The sequence below is a fragment of the Seriola aureovittata genome, chromosome 6 (assembly GCF_021018895.1).
Source record: "Seriola aureovittata isolate HTS-2021-v1 ecotype China chromosome 6, ASM2101889v1, whole genome shotgun sequence".
Lineage (NCBI taxonomy): Eukaryota > Metazoa > Chordata > Actinopteri > Carangiformes > Carangidae > Seriola > Seriola aureovittata.
In genome coordinates, this window is record NC_079369.1 from 2,645,529 (window position 1) to 2,666,935 (window position 21,407).

The 21,407-nt window shown below is 41.8% G+C and overlaps 4 protein-coding genes across 6 annotated transcripts; 3 read left to right on the forward strand and 1 right to left on the reverse strand.

Annotated features, from left to right (window-relative positions):
- Window positions 1-3,971: 3,971 nt before the first annotated feature.
- Window positions 3,972-8,875, forward strand: plcxd1 (phosphatidylinositol-specific phospholipase C, X domain containing 1). 2 transcript variants are annotated; one of them, XM_056379246.1, is made up of 8 exons: window positions 3,972-4,377; window positions 4,556-4,582; window positions 4,769-4,883; window positions 5,316-5,458; window positions 5,555-5,683; window positions 6,462-6,617; window positions 7,630-7,810; window positions 7,945-8,874. In XM_056379246.1, the coding sequence occupies exons 3-8, from the start codon at window positions 4,784-4,786 to the stop codon at window positions 8,187-8,189; spliced, it is 954 nt and encodes a 317-aa protein (XP_056235221.1). In that variant the 5' UTR covers window positions 3,972-4,377; window positions 4,556-4,582; window positions 4,769-4,783; the 3' UTR covers window positions 8,190-8,874. The 2 variants fall into 2 exon arrangements, with proteins under 2 accessions (XP_056235221.1, XP_056235222.1); XM_056379247.1 differs by lacking the exon at window positions 4,769-4,883 and having other exon boundaries at window positions 3,972-4,582; window positions 7,945-8,875.
- A 1,695-nt stretch (window positions 8,876-10,570) lies between these two features.
- Window positions 10,571-13,674, forward strand: si:dkey-66a8.7 (PI-PLC X domain-containing protein 1). The gene is made up of 6 exons (XM_056379245.1): window positions 10,571-11,032; window positions 11,341-11,477; window positions 12,414-12,542; window positions 12,622-12,777; window positions 12,861-13,044; window positions 13,154-13,674. The coding sequence occupies exons 1-6, from the start codon at window positions 10,951-10,953 to the stop codon at window positions 13,417-13,419; spliced, it is 954 nt and encodes a 317-aa protein (XP_056235220.1). The 5' UTR covers window positions 10,571-10,950; the 3' UTR covers window positions 13,420-13,674.
- Window positions 13,552-16,973, reverse strand: gtpbp6 (GTP binding protein 6 (putative)). The gene is made up of 10 exons (XM_056379244.1): window positions 16,067-16,973; window positions 15,852-15,989; window positions 15,696-15,766; window positions 15,486-15,616; window positions 15,287-15,357; window positions 15,055-15,213; window positions 14,724-14,932; window positions 14,486-14,634; window positions 13,973-14,125; window positions 13,552-13,895 (listed from the first exon to the last, which is right to left on the reverse strand). Exons 1-10 carry the CDS (start codon window positions 16,479-16,481, stop codon window positions 13,769-13,771), a joined length of 1,623 nt encoding a protein of 540 aa, XP_056235219.1. The 5' UTR covers window positions 16,482-16,973; the 3' UTR covers window positions 13,552-13,768.
- Window positions 16,974-17,290: 317 nt separating this feature from the next.
- Window positions 17,291-21,403, forward strand: LOC130171426 (CD276 antigen homolog). Of its 2 annotated transcripts, XM_056379442.1 has the most exons (6): window positions 17,321-17,464; window positions 18,330-18,787; window positions 18,880-19,203; window positions 19,281-19,565; window positions 19,658-19,834; window positions 21,083-21,403. In XM_056379442.1, the coding sequence occupies exons 2-6, from the start codon at window positions 18,640-18,642 to the stop codon at window positions 21,154-21,156; spliced, it is 1,008 nt and encodes a 335-aa protein (XP_056235417.1). In that variant the 5' UTR covers window positions 17,321-17,464; window positions 18,330-18,639; the 3' UTR covers window positions 21,157-21,403. The 2 variants fall into 2 exon arrangements, with proteins under 2 accessions (XP_056235418.1, XP_056235417.1); XM_056379443.1 differs by lacking the exon at window positions 18,330-18,787 and having other exon boundaries at window positions 17,291-17,464.
- The last annotated feature ends 4 nt before the right edge of the window (window positions 21,404-21,407 follow it).

Consider the following 21,407-nt stretch of genomic DNA (forward strand, 5'->3'; position numbering starts at 1 on the left):
TGACCTCACAAAACCAAGTTTTTGACCATAACTCAAGATTTCATACGCAGATTATGACACAAGGAGAGAAAATGATGAAGTGATGGCATTTTATATCCAAAGGGTCAAAGGTCAGCTTCACTGTGACATCCTAATGTTCTGCAAAAACACTTATTCAACGCTGTAACTCAGGAACAAAACGGGAGGTTGTGACCATATTTCGAATTTGGTTAGATACTGATTTGGGGACATAAATCTCGTGGGTCCACATTGAATTTTTTTAGCATCTTTGCAGCAACATCTATATTTGAAGCGTTGTCTACTGTCATGGCCACGACTTTGTGATCCATCACAATCAGCTTTATTGACCAAGTAGCTGACGCACAGAAGGGATTTGATCTCCACACGGAGCAGAACAAGAACAACAAAGCTCAACAAAATCAAATCAAATGAATTTTGTTCATATATTCCTATATCACAAATCAAAAAATACAGTTAGAACCTTTTTTTTTTATCAAATTCCTTCAAAGTCTTAAATACAGATGTAAACTGCAACGTGACTGGTTGGTGGTAATTACAGTTGGTAATTCAGACACAGCAGTTGTGCTCAAAAATGATTGTGTAATTGTAGTTTGATCCGCAGCCCCAGTATTCATTTAGAGTAATTGAGGCACGTTGTCAGTATCTGATAATAAACGAAGTTTTAAGTAAACAGTCGCAAAGTGTTTTCACTTTGCTGACATGTTTCAACCTGAGCCGGACGATCAGAACAAGGCCGAGCCAAATGACCTTTCCAAATGAGGGACTGAGAAAGCAGATGAACTTTAATAACCCCACTCGTGGGGTCAACGCACAGGAAGTGGGACAGAACCTCTGAGGACGCACTACATGTTCCATAGAGCAGAAACTGTGAAACACGGCTTTCAATTGCATCACTGTAATCACTTCACAAAAAGACTGTTACTGTAAAATGATGTCAACAAGGACTAATCATCAAAACAGGATGAAGAGCGTTTCTCCTGTGCAGCATAAACAAATACTGTCTCAATGCATTTCTGTTGTTTTTGTTTTTTAACCATGTCAACAACAAACACTTGAAGTGGATTGTAAATTGCAAAAACAGGTGCACACTTGAACACTAACATTCAACACATTTTTTTTTTGCAAACAACAAGGATCTACATTTGCATTTTCACATGCTACGTTTCTCCTTTGGAAAATACATTTTCAAATAAAATGTAAAATAAACATCCGTGTTCTTTGTGTAGATGAATTTCTGTTGATGAGAAGGTTCGTATCAGGGAGGCAGACAAATGATTAATGACTGTGGATCAGTTATTCCGATGGAAAGCTAGATGGCAGCAATGCCACACTTACTAAAACCACCACCACACACTTATTTGTATTTGCTCCAGCAGACGTGTTACCTTTCTTTTTGTAGCCAGAAAAATCACAGTTATAACTAATAACATTAATTAATCAAACTTCATTCAGTTATGGTGTGTCAACGTGCTGTGATGTGAAATACCAGGAGCCTGTTTCACATGTACATGCACTAATGGAAAGGGTCTTTAACGGAGGAGGGGAAGCTGTGGCGTTTTCTAATCTGAAGTCAGCAGTGCTGGAGCAGCTTGTGTAGTTTGCTCCACCACCCCGGTTAGTGCTGTTTCAGGGTTTATTGACCTGCTGAGGAAGTGGAGCCAGACCTGACCAACCAAATTATCACAAACAAACAGACAACTTAATCAATTTCCTCTTGGAAAGCCCATTTTAGTGCAAAGGTCAACTCCCGGTGCAGAGAAATAAGACGAAAGGCAGCTGCTGCAGCGTATGTTGATGTCATCTTCAAGCCAAGCTGAGGTATGTTGACAGATATTTGCACAGAAAGAAAACACGTGACAAAGTCTCAATATAGTTTGGATTTGTAGTTGTAAAGGATAATCCTACCTTTATGCATCTTACTCATATTTTACAGACAACTAACTTTTCTCTGACACAGATGTTATCAGCTCAATCAGCAGTTCACAATCTTTTTGACTTATAGCCCTTGAAAGCAAAGTGATCTTATCGTGACCTCTTGTACGTCAGCACAAGCAGATCAATCAGAAAGGGATGTTTTCTCCTCAGTTAGTCTCATTTCAATTGCATGTAGTGGTCTGAGGAGGTGAAACTATCCAAAATCACAAAATAAAAGAGCAGAAATTAGAGAAGTGTCAGAAAATAAACACAATTGGTGAATCAGAAATGTATCTTTTAAAGGCATCTTGTGGAGTTTTTGACCACTAGTAACAAACTGAGGGAATTAGAAATAAAGATCTGCCTCAGATAAAGGCGTGTTACCTTCTGAAGTTGAGGTAAACAAAGGCCCAGTCTCTTTTTGAGGAAGTCCAGTTGTTGAAAACTGTTGTTGATCGCAGACAGAGGCCGTGAGCTGTCAGACACAAAATAAGAAAGATATTCTGTCGTTACAAGCTTACAGGTAAATATAGCCTAGCTGAAACCACAGCAAAGTCTTTGTCTTTAGTCTTATAGTAAAAAAAAAAAATACAAGTAGTAAAAAATTAGAAAATAAAAATAGTGGAGAAAAAAAATTGGCTAATATAAAAGGCAAGTTGAAAAAACCTACAAAAAAACTACAGAACAATAAAACTGTAAAACAAAAAATTCTTATTACATTCTTATTATTTTAACTTTTTAAAGTAAATAAGAGTCTTAATATATTCTCTAAATTCTATTAAAAATCCAATAAAATTGGGGGTGATTTTTGTCGCTCTACGTTTACATATAGGAAATTTACCATAAGCTCATCAAATCAACATGTTCAGAACATGTAATGATACTTTTACAATCCATATTGAAATTAATTTTTACTTTTACAGATTATATAATTAGTCAATCGAGCCCAAAACATGCATGATACTAACAGGCATGATGTTACTTTAGCAAGTTAGCATGCTAACATTTGGTAATTAGTACTAAAAACAAAGAACAGATGAGACTGATAATAATGCTGTTAGTTTTTAAAATACTTAGTTAAAAACCAAAGTATTGGACAAGCTGAAATGTTGACACTTTTCTATCCATAAATGTAATAGTTTAAAAACTAAACCCTCTTTTTGTACTTGTAAGAAGGAAGCAGAGTCCTACATCAGAACAGCATCTACCTCACGTAACAGAAAAGCAGTGAAAACATTCAATTTGTGCTCCAGATTTAAAATATTAATCTATTTTTTATATGTGTATCTTTTACTGTACCACTTTCAGTCTGTATTTGATTGTGTTAAACGTTCTATATTTTGTTGTTTGTCTTGTTAATTATGTTGGACTACTTTTTCTACAGAGTCAAAGTCGAAATTATGGGATACTTTAGCACGTCAGTTGCAGCAGCTCTTTTGCGTGAGATCTCCTATTCAATTTGACACTGAGATGGATTGTAAGTTCATAGAGGACTACTTTCATGTGGCTTTACAACTAATGAAATACTTCATTTGCTTGTAAATTCACATGGGATTGCACTGAGCAAGCGAGCGCACCCTTGAAGGGATTTTGAGAAAGAAGAGGCTCTGGTGTAGAAAAATATGACTTTTTATATGATAATTATGACTTTTATCTCATAATTATGACTTTTTATATGATAATTGTGACTTTTATCTCATAATTATGACTTTTTATATGATAATTGTGACTTTTATCTCATAATTATGACTTTTTATCTCATAATATCAACTTTTTATCTAATATATATGACTTTTATCTCATAATTATGACTTTTTATATGATAATTGTGACTTTTATCTCATAATTATGACTTTTTATATGACAATTATGACTTTTATCTCATAATTAGGACTTTTTATCTAATAAATATGACTTTTATCTCATAATTAGGACTTTTTATCTAATAAATATGACTTATCTCATAATTAGGACTTTTTTATCTCATAATATCAATTTATTTTTTTTATCTCATACTTTCGATTTACCGTGGGGATATTTATTTTTCTTTCGCTGGTGGAAACCGGCTTCCATAGTGAGGGCATGTGGGCAGAGGTGCAGTATTTCCGGGAGTTTCCAGCCACAGAGAGCGACACAGCAGCATCACCTCTCTGTCAGACTCCGTCCCCTCCGCCATGTCGGCGGGCTCTTTAAGAGGAGAGACTCCGCATCTGCTGATCTGTCAGCAGGCGCGGTGCCGCCCTCCCCGCACATCCTGCTGCTGCTGCTGCTGCACCTCAGGGACCGACTCACACCCGGCATACTGACTCACTCAACACCGATGCACCTGAAGCTCCCGGTAAAACATACGCTGGAATCAAATCGTTATGGATAACCGATAATCGGAACTAACATGCGCCGGGCTCCCCGTCCTCGCCATCCCGGGATATGCAGGTGTAAGAGGTAACCGGACCGAGCTGCTGGAGAGGGACACGGCCACGCTTTATCTGCGGATCACATCATGCATGTTTTATGTACAGCCATGACATTTTCCGCGTTGGAATGGACGACTTCTTCTGGTGCACGCCTTTAATTCATTCATTCTTCTCTTTTGGCCTCTGTGGTGGTTCGGCCGGTTCAGCGACAGGAGCAGCTGCACTGTGATCAAGTAAGTGTGAGATGCACTTGACAACACCTCTCACGTTACTGTGTGTGACTCCTAACACGATGCTGTAGTTTCTGTTTCTGAATGTTTATCCTAACCATCCCCCCCCCCGAAAAAGAAAACCAAACCAGAATGTCCAAACACCATCCAATCACCTCACCGGGTCATTAAATGTGTGACTTTGTGCAGACGCTGGAGCTCGGTATGAGTGAGCTGAGCCTGGGAGAGCTGCCCATGGAGAGCTGGATGTCTCACCTGCCATGTGCTCTGTGGGACATCCCCCTGTACCACCTGTCCATCCCGGGTAATCTGCCTCTAAACAGCACGCTGTAGTGTTGATGAAGCTGATTGTTAATTGAGTGGTGGCTGGTTTCAGTGTAGTACAGACTGTGAGCTTGGTGCACTGCCACCAAAGAAAAAACACATGCAAATGAAGAAAACGACCTCAGCACATATGCAGCATTTAGAAAAAAAAAATGCTTTAAATAAGTAAAACATGGGCAATATAAGAAATACATTCACCAATTACACATATTTGCATTTGCATCATGATGAAATGCTGCACATTGAGCTACCAAATTGGAAATTGAAGATGTTTACTTCATTTGCTTGTGTTTTGTTGTCTATTTGCATGTGTTTTCTTTAGTTGCAGCACTTTGAGCTCTCAGGGCCACCGTAGACATCACATGACACATATGTCTGATGGTGATTATGAGTGTTCTTTTTTTTTTTTTAGGCAGCCACAATGCAATAACCTACTGTCTGGATATGAATGACAGATCACCCGTTGACCTCACCCAACCAGACATGCTTCAGAAACTGGACAAATACATGAAGCCGCTCATTCGCCCCTTTGTGTACAAGTGGGCGAAAACACAGGTAATAAATCACAGAAGAAGACGCAAACCAGCTGGTGGTTACTCATTGTTAATGGTGGACCTCCTGTAATGGATTCCTCAACACTGTGTCTTGCAGGAGTACACCATAAAGCAGCAGCTGGACTGTGGGGTCAGATACTGTGACCTGAGAATTGCACAAAGGCCCAACGACAGCTCCACTGATCTTTACTTCTACCACGGTGTTTACACCACCCTCACTGTGGAGGTACAGTCATGGCATGCAAACACAAATGTTTACAAGTGTTTGCCACAGTGACTTCTATCCTGTTGTAAAGGCCCATCTGCATCTAGAAGAATAACCATAAACAACACATTCATCCTCAGCAGTGAGATACTAAAGCCTGTCGCTCCTCTCTTCTGAGCCTTTCATTTGATTGGTTGTAAATGTTTTAACATCCAAAATCAACATTAAAGTTGTAATTTTGGAGGTTTTAAATGCAGTTCAGTTACTGCAGCAGGAACACTTTTATTTATAATCTTAAACCCATTTGTCACATGCACTTCCATGAATTAACTGGCAGTTTTCTGTGTTTTTGTATGGAACTAGACACAGTTTTGAGAAGCAGGTACAGGTTTGTCTGCACTCTTGCACGTAGTGATGTGATGAAGCCACGAGACAGACCTTTTGTGTGACGTTACAGTGGATATTAAGTGTCCCAAAGGGATTAAATCAGGCAGAGGATATACAGTATAAAGCATTTTTATACTTAACAAGTCCATAAGTCACTTGGGCTGCAGAATAAGTTTTAAAACCTTTCAGCTTGTCTCACCTTTGCTCTCCAACAAAGCTGCCAGAGCAGGTTTGGCAAATTCCATCATATAGTAAACTCATGTGAATGCCAAAAAACAACAGATCCCGGCAATGTTCCTTGTGTGCTATTAAACTATTAAACAAGGGTGTCAATTGTGTATTAAAATTAGAAGTCTTGCTGTAGACTAAACTTACTTACTAAGTTACTAAGGTACTTGTGTTTTCCCGACAGACTGTTCTCATGGAGATAAGAGAGTGGCTGGACGCTCATCCCAAAGAGGTGGTCATCCTCTCCTTCAGCCACTTCCTGGGTCTGAGCCAGGAGCTCCACATGCTGCTCCTAACGACCATACGCAAAGCATTCACCTCCAAACTCTGTCCTAAAACGGTACGATGTCTCCTACAGGTTTATAGAAGGACTTGGAAGAATAAAGTTGGCAATGTTCTGTGTTTGCTCAACAAATCCTGCCAAAAGGCTAAAACCAAGCCTTGTTTAGTGTCTTTCTCTGTGCTGTAGATCTCCATTGTCCAAAGAAGTTAGCAGCTAGCTAGCTATGCTAACCATAGCGACTCTGTAGCGAAGACATAACGCCGCTCAGAGGACGTATTATAACCTTTTGTATTACAAAGACAACACTGGCTGAAGATCTTGTCAAGCCACAATCTGGACATGTTTCAATTTTTCTTAAAGGAGCTATTTGTAAGTTTTGCTATTGCTACATAGCTAACGTTAGCATCAACAGCTGTTTACTCACTAGTCTAGAAGAAACATTGTGAGTTCAGCATCAAACTTCATTCTTTTAATCACCAAGATCTGTCTCCGGCGGTGGAAAGCAACAACATTAACTCTTGTTTCTATCGCATCTTTTCCTCTACTCAAGTTAGCATGCTAACAAGCTAGCCCGACCTGTCTCGTTATTTTCCAATAGCGACTCACTGTAGCCTCCAATCTGCCCTGAAGACGTATTATAACCTTGTCTTATAAACGCATCGATGGCCGAAGCTCTTGTCAAGCAACAATCAACACCTGCTCCTGGCAGAGGAAACTTACAAATAGACCCTTTTAAATACTCACAACGGTTGTGCACCAAATGTGGATTAATCCACAGCTGAAACTAGTTTCTAACAAATGCTCTATTTACTCCTGTTTGAGTAACCTTTGGTAAAAACAAAGCTACTTTGAATATATATATGTGAGATTTACATCTTCAGTAGGAACCAATGGGCTCAAGGCTGATTGGATAGGGGCTTACGGACAGGCACATTGATTGGTTTTGGTCTTTTCATGGGATTTGTTGGTGGTAAGAAAAATATAAAATAATGTCAGCGTTACACTTTCAATGAAACTAAAAATATCTTCCCAGAATATGAAACTAAGCCTATTATTCTGTTGATTTCAGGAAGTGTTAACTCTCCGAAACCTGTGGGCTTTAGGCTACCAAGTGATTGTTTCCTATGAGCACAATATTGCCAGTTGTCACGGCGACCTGTGGCCACACATACCTTACTGGTGGGCCAATAAATGCAAAGCTGAGGCTCTTATCGAGGAGTTTGAACACAGGAAGCAACATGGCAGACCAGGTAATCTGCTGCTGGTTTGAACACCACGCCACGGCACCCACTAGACATGTAACGGATGACCTGTCAATTATTTGTGCGTTAACGCTGTAATTGGCCTACACCACTCATAAAATCACGTGCGTTTTGTGTTGCAGGAGGTTTCTTCGTCACAGGAATTAATCTGACAGAGGACCTGAAATACATCTGCACACACCCGACAGAGTCCCTGAAGGACCTGGTGGTGTCCACGTACCCGACTCTGCTCAGCTGGGTCAAAGAGCAGACCCCCGGCTCCAGAGTTGGCTCTCTCAATATCATTGCTGGGGACTTTATCACCGAGAGCCACTTTGTACCAACTGTTGTTACACTGAATGAGAAACTACTGAAATGGTCCTCATGAATTTTTACCATTACATTACATTACGTTATTCTACGAAAAAAAAGAAGTGAATCAAAGCATGAAATACACACAAGCTTGTTTTGTTAAGAGCGGCAGAAAAAAATACTTGAGTACTTGAACTATTCATTTACATGTAAATGCACTTACTGGAGGCAGTGAAATGTATATTTCAGTCCTAAAGCTGCTTGGAAACAGACTTCTGTTACTTTGAACTGCATTTGTTTGTTTACATTCAGTTCACTATTTATGCAATGCACTGTATCAGTTTTCACAAGTCAGCAAGGCGGCTCGTTTTATGTTACGGCGACCAAAGCAATAATGATACTACTAATCTCACCTTAATGTAGGCATTTTAAATGAGTAAGCACAAATAATGTATTCAAAGAGCACATATGACTGTAATGTAGACTTTTTTAAATATGACATGTGGGCAGCAAGTTTAAGAAGTAGCTAAACTGTATCACCTACAATACACGTATTTATCCGTAGAGAATGTAGAGAACACATGAAACTTATGCAAAATGCATGGAAACGTTATTTGCATGAAAACAACCTTGACTGTTCTACTTAGAATTGACTTGAGCCAGCAGGGTAGGCCTTGGTTTAAAATAATGCTGCACCACTGTGCCTGTGGAGATGAGCTTTTCAAATAAACATGAGCATTTTTAAGCTAATTATGTCATTTTATTCACTCAGCATTCGGACAGACAGATCAATGTTTCCTGTGCTGGACCGTCACAGTCTTGTCTCACACAAGAGAAGTGACAGTGTCTTCAAACTATGAAGTCCCAGCTTTTGTGTTCCTCCTTTTCAATGCTTTTCAGTTCCTTCACAATAGCTTGTATTACACTGTGTGTCTGAACTGCTGTTATGTAATAACCAGTCAGGTTTACCAGCTACATGCTTTTTAAAAAGATCTACAGCCAACCAGTATAACCAGTTTTTTCAAATGCACCTAATTGACAAACATGGTGAAAAGTAGATAAACAATTAATGTCAGTCTCTGTTATTCACGAGTTTAATGTAAAAGCCATGATGGAGTGATAATAGACTCTACGATGTTGAATTATAATTGATTGATACTTTGCTCAATTAAAAAAAAAAAGGTCATCAATGAAATGTGCATTATGAAACAATATAGGTCTGTGTATATGATAATTATTTTATTGCTTTATGAAAATGAAAATAAATAAGATAACTTTTTTAAATGCATTTATAAACAATTCAAAATGTTTATTTTTGGCTGGACCAGCCCTATAATTGCTGACTGACTGACTGACTGACTGGTCAGCAGAGTGCTGAGTCTCAGTCTACTGAGCCGCTCTGGTTTCCCGGCTGCTTGAGAACTGCAGGGAATTGGAGGAGCACTTCCAATACACTGAGCCTCGCCTCCATTACAGCAAATAAACTACTTTGTTTCGAAGTATCCTTATTACTGAAGGAGGCAGAAGAATAACTAAACATAAGACACACAGAGCAGAAAGAGAAGTCATTGGTAACGAGGCTTCGTACTAACGGCTATGACCAACTTTACATAGCAAACAGAGGGAGTTAGACATAAAGACCTGCCTCTAATAAAAGTATGTGACGTTCTCGAGTTGAAAGTAAATGAAACCTAAACTATTGTGGATCCCAGATGGAGGTTGTGCTCTGTGAGAGACAATTTATCAGTGGTGGCCAGTGTCCTTTTTGTGTCCTTGACAAGTCTGGACTCACTCAGGACTGTTGCGGAGAAATGCATGCAATGTAAGATGGATGTCATCCTGAACAATACCAACCATCCTCTCCACAACAATCTGGCAGGACAGAGAAGCAGCTACGGCAGGAAACATCTCATATCACTGCGCTGCAGAATAGAGAAGTTCAGGAGATCCTTTGTTCCCACCGCCATCAGGCTGTAGAACAACTCAGCCAAATGAAGTGGACTAAATTCATTATTATTGTTTAAAGAAAAAGGACAAAGTAAGAAAGCTGACAACGATATACAATGAAATAGATTTAAAAATCTATAAGAACATAATTTTAAAAAACAGACAATTCCTGAGTGGAAACGTCAATTTTTACAACTGAAGGAAAAATCATTATCATTGGAAACAATTTCCAATACACATGATGAAATCACAAGAAGACAACAGTATTACAACATCATGTTAACCAAACTGTCCCACATCACCAAAAAAGTTTTACTGAAATCAGCATCATATAACAATTAATTTGAAATTGAAAAATGGTTTTACGAGTAATTTAAAGAGCTGGAAAAATACAATAAACAAAACAAAACAAAACAAAATTAAATTAAATCAAATAAAATCAGGCTAAACCTTTTTTTTTTTTTCCATCTGATGTTTGCTCCGCCCCCCTCGTTGTACGTCACAGCTGCCACACAGAGGTGTTTTGATCGAGGGGAAGTGTAAATAATGTGTTTTAAAGACACGTTTTTTCGGTTTGTCTTCGGTTTTTCTCCCGTGAATCGTCAGGTGAACCGACCTGCTCCACTTGTGTGACTCGGTGCGGCGTCACCTGTCAGTCACCACCGCAAATAAATCAGGAAATTCAAAGTTTCATCTCTGTCCTTCCTCCTCCTCCTCCTCCTCCTCCTCCTCCCTCGTGCAGCCGTCTGTGGTCGATCATTGCAGTGGGTCACGTTGAGGAGACGATCAGGACCGATCATATGATGACCGGCCTCAGCTGCTTTCTCAGATCTATACTTCAGACCTGGTGTTAGTGAGTTTTCCTGCAGGTCTCAGACCAACTGAGCGACATGGATCACAGCTGCCAGGACTGGATGTCAGCGCTGCCCGAGGAGCTGTGGGACCTTCCTCTGACGAACCTGGCCATACCTGGTATATCCAACACCTTTATCTCGCTGTTTCCGCAGATTTGTAATGAAACCTCCCAACGCAGATTATTATTATACCTATCCAACATATAAGCACAATGCAGTTTATGGAGACTAATTCATTTCTACCGTTTTTCTTCAGTAGGAAACTGAGTATCTTTGGGTTTTGGACAGTTTACATCTTAATGTTCATTGTACCTGCCTTATTTCTTTTCCCTCCTCCTCGCAGTGAGGATCATCTGTAGTTGAGCTTTAACATCGCAGGTGTGTTGAGCGGTGCTTTACTGTGTCTGTTCACACCTGTTCATGCAGGGAGCCATGATGCCATGAGTTACTGCCTGGACATAAACTCCCCTCTGCTCAGGTCTGAGTCCGACTCTTTCAGGCTCCTGGACAGACTGTTCCACTGCTTTACAAGACCTGCCATCTTCAGATGGGCCACCACACAGGTATTTATGTAAGGTACACCTGTAACGTACAGCACCAGTCAGACAACTTGTGGTATGTGGTATGAGAACATCCACAGGACAGACTGGTGTGGTGTTCTCGTACCACACATCAGTCGGCCTGTTGGTGCAGAGAGATGTGAGAGTAGTAGGTTATCCAGTTGTGTCTCTGTTGTAGTCTCACCTCTGATTTGCCTACTTGTGATTTGCCTACTGTGCCGTTGTGAGACTGGAGCTCTGTCACATTACTGCTGCTCTGCTGTGAAAACGCCTGGCAACCTGTGCATTGTCTATCTAAACAACAGGTCCAACAGAAAACACCTTCTCTAGCATCTGGGGAATTTGTGTAAATTGCGTAAAAGTAAAGAATCTCATCCTTAGTTCAACCACGACACTTATTCCTTACATCTTACACAAACTGTTGTAGTTAATATTTTGGAGTCGTTATGAAGTAATGTTTCAACAAGTCAAAGTTAATTTAGTCTGAAAATAAGGAACCAACAAACTGGATTAATAGACAATATATTTTAAACTTTAAATAACAGTAATAACAGATTTTTTTTGGCCACCATGGGACAGCGGACACAACGTTTATGTCTTTTCATGTGATTTCTTTGCTGTACATCTGTTTGTGCTGCATTTCTTGAATGAAAGGTATAATATAAATAAAGTTTATAATTATTATTATTAGAGCTGAGGGGAACTGCAGAGTCAGATAGTAGTTTTCTGTGGGTTCATTACTACAAGTGATCCCACTCATATTTCACACAGTCATTTGATCCACTGTAAATATAAACATTTTGACAAACAGTCATTTCAGCACAGCGTCTGTTTGTGGCTCTTAAGCCAAATGATATCGATGACTGTAAAACAATATATTTAACTCTCTTGTATGACAAACACGGAGAACGGAAACACAGTGATAAAAATGAATTTCAGGATAAAAGCATGGAGGAGCAGCTGTCGATGGGGATTCGGTTCTTTGATCTCCGCATTGCACACAAACCCAACGACTCATCCAGCGACCTCTACTTCACACACGTCATATACACTCATTTAACAGTGCTGGTGAGTTTAATTACATTAATAAAAACGATTCAGTTCACGCTTCTATAGTGTGTTTATAGTAAATGTGCTTCCTTTACAGGAAACGCTGAAGTCTGCTGCCACCTGGTGCGAGTCTCATCCAAAAGAGATCGTTATTCTTGCTTGCAGCCACTTTGAGGGAATGGACGACAGATGCCACGAATCTTTCATTTTTTCCTTGAAGAAGCTGTTCGGCCCTAAACTCTGTCCCCGGAAGGTGAGTTTCCTCCCTGCGATGCTGATGTTCGGGGTAAAAACAACACTGTGCCTCAACACATCTGACCTGCCCTCCTCACACAGGAGTCGGTCCTGACCTTGCGGAGTCTGTGGGCGTCTGGTTACCAGGTCGTCCTGTCCTACGACGCCCAGACTGCAGAGAGACATGAGGAGCTGTGGCCTGACATCCCCTACTGGTGGGCCAACCAGCGCACAGCACAAGGAGTGATCAGTTACCTGGACTGGAACAAAGCTCTGGGGCGTCCAGGTGAGTCTAACCTTACATTAGAAACTGCTAATTATCAGCCAATTAAATGTGTTTCCTGGAGTGTTTTCATGAACATACTAGTTATTAAATCTGGATTTTTAACCCCCAGAGAGCTTCTTCGTCTCCGGCCTGAACCTGACAGCTGATAGGTATTACATCACCACACACACGAAGGAATCCCTGCGGACGCTGACCTTCAGTAACTGGGAGTGTTTGAAGAACTGGGTGGAGGAGCAGGCGCCCGGCTCGGACCCCGAGAGCCTCAACATCATCGCGGGAGACTTTGTGGGGCCACTTCCACTCTGCCCTCTGGTCATTGCACTGAACAAAAAACTTGTGCAGAAGAAGAACAGCCAGATGAAGAAACATCACTAGCTGTGATTTAATTCCACTGATTCCAAAATACCTCATTTTCTCTTTTCTATATTTCTATCTGCTCTTTTATCCACATGTAGAGTTTGAACTGGAGGAAATATTTAGATAGAAACGGTTTCTGAATTTCTTACGTTCATTTCAGGTGTTTTTTAATCCCACAACATTCTGTATGTTTTGAATTTACAGTTCTAATGTGCAGTTTATATGTTTACAGGATTGTTTTATTATACTGTACAATACATAGTTTTTTAAAGACGTTTGTGGTCAGTTTGCAGTTTCTTGATTCACATGCACCACTTGTATTTGGAGCTGCTGCCCTGAAGGAGGGAGGATCGCTCCTCTCCCCACTTTATCTGCCTGTGAACAGTTTCTTGTAGCGTCCGTACGCAGCGTTGCTGATGATGACCTTGACGACAGCCGAGCCGTCATCTGCATTCACCTGCACGTCCCTAACGGTGGCCTCTTTGTACAGCCAGCTGTGGATGAGGAGGCGCGTTTACTACGGATGATTTGTTATTTATTAAAATGCACAGTGAAGAAAACCAGCTCTCACCTTAACTGAGGAGTGCTGAGGTCGACTTTGAGATCGAAAATGTGTTTTCCAGTCGACTTTACAATCTGTTCTTCTACTGCTTTCTTCAGCTGGTCCAGGCCTCGCTCCTCCAGGGCAGATATGGGCAGAGCGCTGGTCTCTGCAGACTGATAGCTGACAGGATCAGGAAACACTGGCTCAGTCCCATTCACATAAAAACAATAGGTCAATGATGATCATGAATTTCTTCTCTGGTTTTGAGTCACATAAATAAATCATTTTATTTCCTACATTCAGCTCTTTAAAGTTCAAATTTGTGGTATGAAGCAAGATCTCGCTTTAAGAAATTCAATCCATCATAAATCTGACCTCCTAGAATTTAAAGGCTCGACAACAGATCTCTGTATTTTCTCTGTTTTTCCTCGAGGGCTGAACCTGGTCTTATTTTCCACTTTAAATAGAATTTTAAAAATCTCTGAAAGTCTTAAGATTGATGTTGAAAATTTGCAGGTGGAACAGGATTTTTGTTCTTACCTGTCAACAAGGTCGGTTTTGTTGTGGACCTCTACCATGGAGCTCATCAGCCTCTCGGGGATTTCGAGGTTCTTGAGGATATTCAGTACGTTCACCTTCTGATTGACCGTCTCCGGGTGACTGATGTCTCTGACGTGAATCAACAGATCCTGTTGAAGTATGAGAGAGAGGAGCGCTGTGGTCAACACACTGCTCTGACACATCACACACATCCCTGATGTCAGCGTCGGGTACATACAGAGTGTTTGATGTCCTCCATGGTGGCAGAGAAGGAGTCAATGAGCTGGTGGGGCAGCTGGGACAGGAAGCCGATGGTGTCCACGTACAGAACAGTCATGCGGCTGGGCAGCTGGCCGGCGTGGACGGTGACATCCAGGGTGGCGAACAGCTGGTTTCTGGGCTGGAGGCCGCTGTCGCCGGTCAGTGCTTTGATCAGAGTTGTTTTTCCTGAGCAGACAGTCGGAGAAAAACACCATCAAACCGAAGACATGACCGAACAATGTCAAACAAAAACACTGCACCAGCACGGTTACTGCTGGACCTGGTGTTGTGTGGTGCCGCGCTCTCACCACAGTTTGTGTATCCCAACACAGACACGACGGGGAACTCTCTGTGTGTTCGCTGAGATCGCAGCAGGTGCCTCTTTCGCCGCAGTTTTTCCAGCGCTGAGCAGATTTTCATCTCCCGCTCCTTCAGCAGCCTCTGCTGGACCTCGAACAGCGTCTCACCTGTAAACACCGATCACCAAGCTGAAGCTCAATAACTACCACACAGGAGGACTTGCAGGCGACGCCACAGTACCTGAACCTCCGATGTACCTCGCTCCTCCACCTTGCTGATCCATGTTTGAGATTTCATTTTTCAAACGAGATCTGCCAGTGAAATACCAAGAATTAATACAAACAATGGCATCATGACACCAGATTAAGACGTTTTAAGCAGCAGTGCAACAGAAGAAAGTTTATTTAAAGGATGGAAAATGTAAAGCAGCTAAAGTGACCTCAACAAGGGAATCTCAGCCAGAGAGATCTGTAACTTGGCCTCTTTAGTTCTGGCGTTGCAGCGGAAGATGTGAAGGACCACTGAGTATCTGTCAAAGACTTTAACCCCCCACGCTTCCTCAAGCTCTCTCTGTGTGGATGAAAAACCAACCGTCAGTGCAGCTCTCCTTTCTACGTGCAGCCAGAGGGCGATTTTCAGACACGCTCACCTCAGACAAAGGAGACAGACGCTCAACATTCACAAACACAGCAGTGATTCCTGATGTTTGCCTGATTTTCTCTGAAGGGGCAAAAGCACAGATGACTTATATGAAGACACGGCTTAACGCATAGATTCACGAGTGGACACTGACAGTGGATAATACCTGTAAGAAACTGGAAGTTGCCTTTGCCAAATATCCTCTTCTTCTCTGGTGTCTTGGTGGAGAGGATGACTGTGTCCACCACTCTCCAGTTGTCTAAAGTGTTGACGAGCCCCACGGCCTCGGCCATCATCAGCTCAGCTGCAGAGAGAGAGCAGTTAGTGAGATGAACCCTCCGACATGATCCACACTCGCACATCCACAGCTCGTCTTGTTACCAGTGGTCAGATGCTGCTTCTTTCTCCCCCACTTCACATCAGGCTGAATGATGAAGACCCTGTGTTGTCCCCCTGTGATGCCTTCAGGGGCCTGCTCCTGGAACAGCTCCTCCACCTCACGGTCCTCAATGAAATCTCCATCCTGCTCCTCCACCTCATCCTCTGTGAATCCTGTCCGCTGTCCACTGTTGAAGGAGTCTGTTCTCTTGAACCTGCATGCAGAGAGTGCAAACGCTCTGGACTGGAGGGTGGCGGGCGAAGCTCTGAGCCACTGTGGCTTAAAGGAGGTCAGTGCAGCTGCATGGTGAGGAGTGTGGAGGAGGCTGCTGGGTGGTGGAGCTGCTCTCTGACAGCTCTGTGTGCAGGGTCGCTGCAGGAGGGGCCGCCATGGATAGATCCTCCTCAGTGACGTCATGTTGATATCTTACTGGTATCATCGAGGGTGCAGTTTAATCTCACAATCACACAGTGCAAACTAGTTACACCGATCATCCTAAAACACAGCCACCAGGTCACCCTTCACGACTGTTGACGTTTTCTTCTTCTTCTTCTTCTTGTTTACTGAAGGGTCGGAACAACCCGAGGAGCTCACACTGCCACCTACTGTAGCTGTGAGTATTGTTAATGCACTGTATGTATTATTTTACCTATTCAATTCATATATCTAAAGTTAAATACCAGCTATAGCTATATGAGCTGAAAAGGCAGTATGTTGTGTTTCAGTCCATGTGCTGTCGTTCAGTTCAGCTTTGGTTTCCCGGCATTTTGTTCCCGAGCTACGACTTCCAGGCAGCGTTTCCTCCCAGGCTGCCTAACAAAATAAATAATAAACCAAATCTCAATTACCAGCAGGTGGTTAAATGTCTGGATTTGTCCCCAGTGGTTTGTAGAGTTTGTGTTTGTTACCTAAATCCTACCGGATGAGGCCTTTATATGTAGTTTAGGATGAGGAAATCGCCTGGAAGTCTGAACTCAGGGACCAGAAAACGTTTTCGCACTAACGGTCGTCGTCTACTTCCGGGTTATGTAATTTCCGCTCTCAGTTTGTTCTCACTATTTCTTTCTTTATTGAAAAAATACTAAAACGTAAGTTATATGGAAACAATTCTGTCCATGGAACATTACACTTCTTTTAACACAAAAGTACAAAATGAATTTTATAAAAGTATATCGGTTTCTCGCAGCTACCGTCTGCCCCCTAGTGGACTGCAGGGTTATTGCATTTTTTAGGTTTAATATAATTTTCATTTTGACTTTTTATTCTGGCTGACATTACAGTGCTAGCTTAGCCTTAGCTTCATTCTTGTTACGCTATGTATAATTTCTCTTGGAGATATTAGGCTCGAAGGACAGATATTTTCATGCTTTTGGTGCATTTCATCTCAGATTATTTTGAAGGTAATGATTACTTTTCATTTTATTTCACCTACACTAAATGGTTTGTCTTGTCTTGTGCCACTTTAAGTTTCAATTCATCTGAACATGGTTTATGTTTGTTTCTTATTTTCTGCTGATATTACTGTATGTTTTTGTATGTATTCTGTATGGTTATAGGTAGATATAGATTTCAGTCATATAGAGCTTTTAAACCTTATTAAAAAAATTAAACCAAGCATCTTAGATAAAGACATTAGCTTACAAGTGAAAACATAACCGCCAAATGCATAGTTAAACAAGTAAGAATTAAAATAAATAAATGGTAAGAAAATAATATAATAAGTAAAAACGTAAAAGATAAATGTCTTGTAAAAGGTAATTAAGGTTAATTACTATTAACTAAAGATTTAAGAAAGATGACCAGTTGTTTTTAAATACTTCGAACATTATATCATATATTTACATTTGTGTAAATAATATTTTGCAGCAACATATCGTTTTTTCCTGCATTAATCCTCCAAACAGTGTCACTATAATGAAGTGTTGAGTTTGTTTTTTGAGCACAGCCATTAATTGTTCCCCCAAACAGAGAAACTGACAAAAAATAGAGAAAATCTGCAGCTATTAAAAATTCATTTTTGTAAAGATTGAATATCATCTTTACAAAATTTGAAATTATTATATTCACTATTAGAATATACAGCATGGATCTATATTACGTTTGGTGAAAAGTTTAATATTTGGTGTTAATTTGAACAGTATCTCTTTTAGAGTAGGATCCTCTCACACTCACGCTTTTGATATGTGAACCTGTGCTGGGTGTCATATCCTGCCTTCCTCACAGCTCGGGTGTGTGTGTGTGTGTGGGTGTGTGTGACCTGAAAAGAAGTCAAACAGGTTGGACTGAAGTCCGCACAGTGGCTCGTAACAACGGCAGTGTTTCTGGGAACTGGGGAGGCCGGTGTTTTTCAGTGCGTTCAGCCTGGGAATCTGCTCATTTTAAAAATCCGACGGCGACACTGTTTGTTAATGAAACCAGAAAAGACCAGAGAGAACCCAGACGTGGTTCAACAAGCCGCAACATGACAGTGGATTCCTTCAGCGTGATGAACTGTGTGCGTAAGACTTGGAGCTGTTAAAGGGAGCCAGCAGAAGACGGGGACGTTAAGTTAGAAGGATATAAGTTAGTAACAGACATGTCTTTGTTCTTTAAATTAAAAAGCAAATTAGTTTTTGACTATTTTTGCGTCTTGCGCGCACAGACGTGCCCACAGAGGGCGATGCTGGTGGCACTGTGGCGCACAGGACTGCTGCTCAGCTTCCTCAGTGTCTGCGCCTGTCTGGGTAAGAGGACTCTGTCTGATCATGCAGATTAGACACTGAAATAACTGCTGCTAATAAAACTTAATGATGTACCCTCATTTCTTTATTCACAGAGCAAGACTGTGTCCTTGGCATAGTGGGAAAGCCGGTCTCAGTGCCCTGCTTTTACCCTGAATTATTAACCCATGTGAATTTTTCCATTGAGTGGAGGAGAGATGATAAAGTGGTGCTCAGGTCAGAATGGGAAGAGGATGTAAATGTTGGGGGATGGAGCACGAACAGCGCAAAACTCTCCTCTGACGCTGCACTGACTGGAAACTTGTCTCTGGAGTTGCCTGCAGTCGATCCCACAGAGGAAAAAGTGTTTTATAGACTATTCCTCATTTCAGGGGAGAATCAAAGTGCTGCCCTGTGCACCGTGTGCCTCAGAACAGCAGGTCAGTGTTTGACACATAGGAAGTAATCAGAGGATGATTTAGAGGAACTAACTCATGTCTCTGATGGCTGTCTGCAGCCAGTTTCAGCTCCCCACTGCTGCAGAGGGAAGAAGCAGCGCCAGGAGATGAGACGGCCTTCCTGTGTCACTCCAGCGGAGGTTTTCCTGAACCTGCTGTTTACTGGCTCATCAATGACACAGAGGAGCCCCCTGAAGGCTCAGTGAGGACCCTGGCAGCATCGCTCCCTGACTCCCATCTCTACAACATCACCAGCCTCCTGACGGTCAACGTCTCCAAAGACTCCAGTGTGTCGTGCGTTATAGAGAACATGTCCATGAACCAAACCTTGACCTCCACGAGCTGTGAGTGACTGACACCCGCTCCGTCAGTTGCTAGGCCTCAGACGCTCCTGTAAGTCACCTCTCGTTCACTAATCTCTGGTTCTTGTGCTCAGACGGCGTGCAGGGCAGCCCGATGATCCGGCGAGCATCAGAGGGCATGTGGATCTTCAGCACAGCTCTCTGTGTGGTGGTTGGCCTCATGGTGGTAGCGGGAGTGGCCTATCAGATCCACCTGGACAGGATAAGTAAGAGGAGGAAGGAGGAATACCAGCAACATCGCCAGAACAGAGGTAGGGATCTTCACGACAGGACAGACGCGCCACAAACTACATCAAGTGTGTTTACATGTGCACTAGTTATGATCTGGTTTCTGGAGTATCCAGGTTGTGTTCTGTGCATGTTTTCAGAAATGTGACCTGGAAACTACAGAGAGCAGGATACTGTTGCATGTAAACAACAGAACATAGGGGCACATGGGTATGAATCATAACATTTCTCGTGCTACATGTAAATGTCACATCCCGAATGAGATCCAAAACCAGGATAAAACTCAAAACCAGGATCCTCGCATGCAAATAAACCCGCTCACAGCCTCCACTGTTCCAAAATAAAACCACACATTTGCCTGGATGTTTCTCCTCTGCGGGACCGAGGATTTTTCAGACTGGTCTCAATTCTCACAAAAAATAAAAAAGTTTGCCACTCTACCCCTCAGTCAAACTACGAACCATGTTTCCATGGTAACAATCGGTGACACCTGCAGACCAGTGGCACCAAACAACTAACTCACACAACTCACAGTAAAACGTCCTTGTGACCGTTGATAATAAACATTTTCTGCTGCAGTGGACGGAGCTGAGCGCTCTGACCTGGTTGCTCCGTCACTCGTGTTTCTTTAGTTTCGTAACTTCCACAAAATTTGTGGAAAAATTGGTTCGACCAGTTTTATCCATCATATCCTGCCCACGTCTGTCAGACCTGTCCCATCCATCCATCCATCCATCCATCCATCCATCCATCCATCCATCCATCCATCGCTCCAGATCTCGGCTCAGAACATTTTTACCATCATGATTTGATTGTCAAACGTTGGAGCGCTTTGTGAAAACTGTTAACACTAAAATACGTTGTGTGTTCGATTGTATTTTTGGCAACAAAAAAAAAATGTTCCAATGTTTCAGCTGAAAGAGCAGAGAGCAGGGCAGCTGACGGATTGTGTAGATTTACTGGTTGAACTGGAGAAAGTTAAAAGACTTTCTGGTCGACCACATGGTGTCATGTGACAGGAAGCAGGGCACAGTGTCAGGTGACCTCTCATCATCAAGATCAGTATTTCACATCCTTAAACCTGCATGTATGTAAAGTGCTTGTTGCTGAGGCAACAGAGCTCTGATTTGTAAACACAGCACTAACAAAGCTTTTCTCAAACATGCAGCTGTATTCGACAGAAGTGGAACACGTTCTCTAGTGTGCTATTGTTTCTGTGTCTGCTGAAAACCTTCTGCTGTCGACTGAAATGACTGTCCTGTTGTCTCCAGGATACAGGAGACGACATCTGTACGAGAAGGAGGCCGAGGCCATGAAGCTGCAGTCGAAAGAGACCGACGTTTAAAACCACAATCTCTCAACCGTCACTTTTTCAGCCTCAGGCAACAGAGCACTGATTTGTAAACATTAACCACTGGGTTGACTATTTAATATGTGTGTGTGTGTGTGTGTGTGTGTGTGTGTTTTGTGGGGTTGTATAGATAAGTATATTTAGTGTCTCACCACCATCTTCACTTCCTGCTGGACACTCTCTCTCTCTCTCTTTATTTCCAACATTTAATAAAGATTCAATAAAGTTTCATTTAACCTCACAGA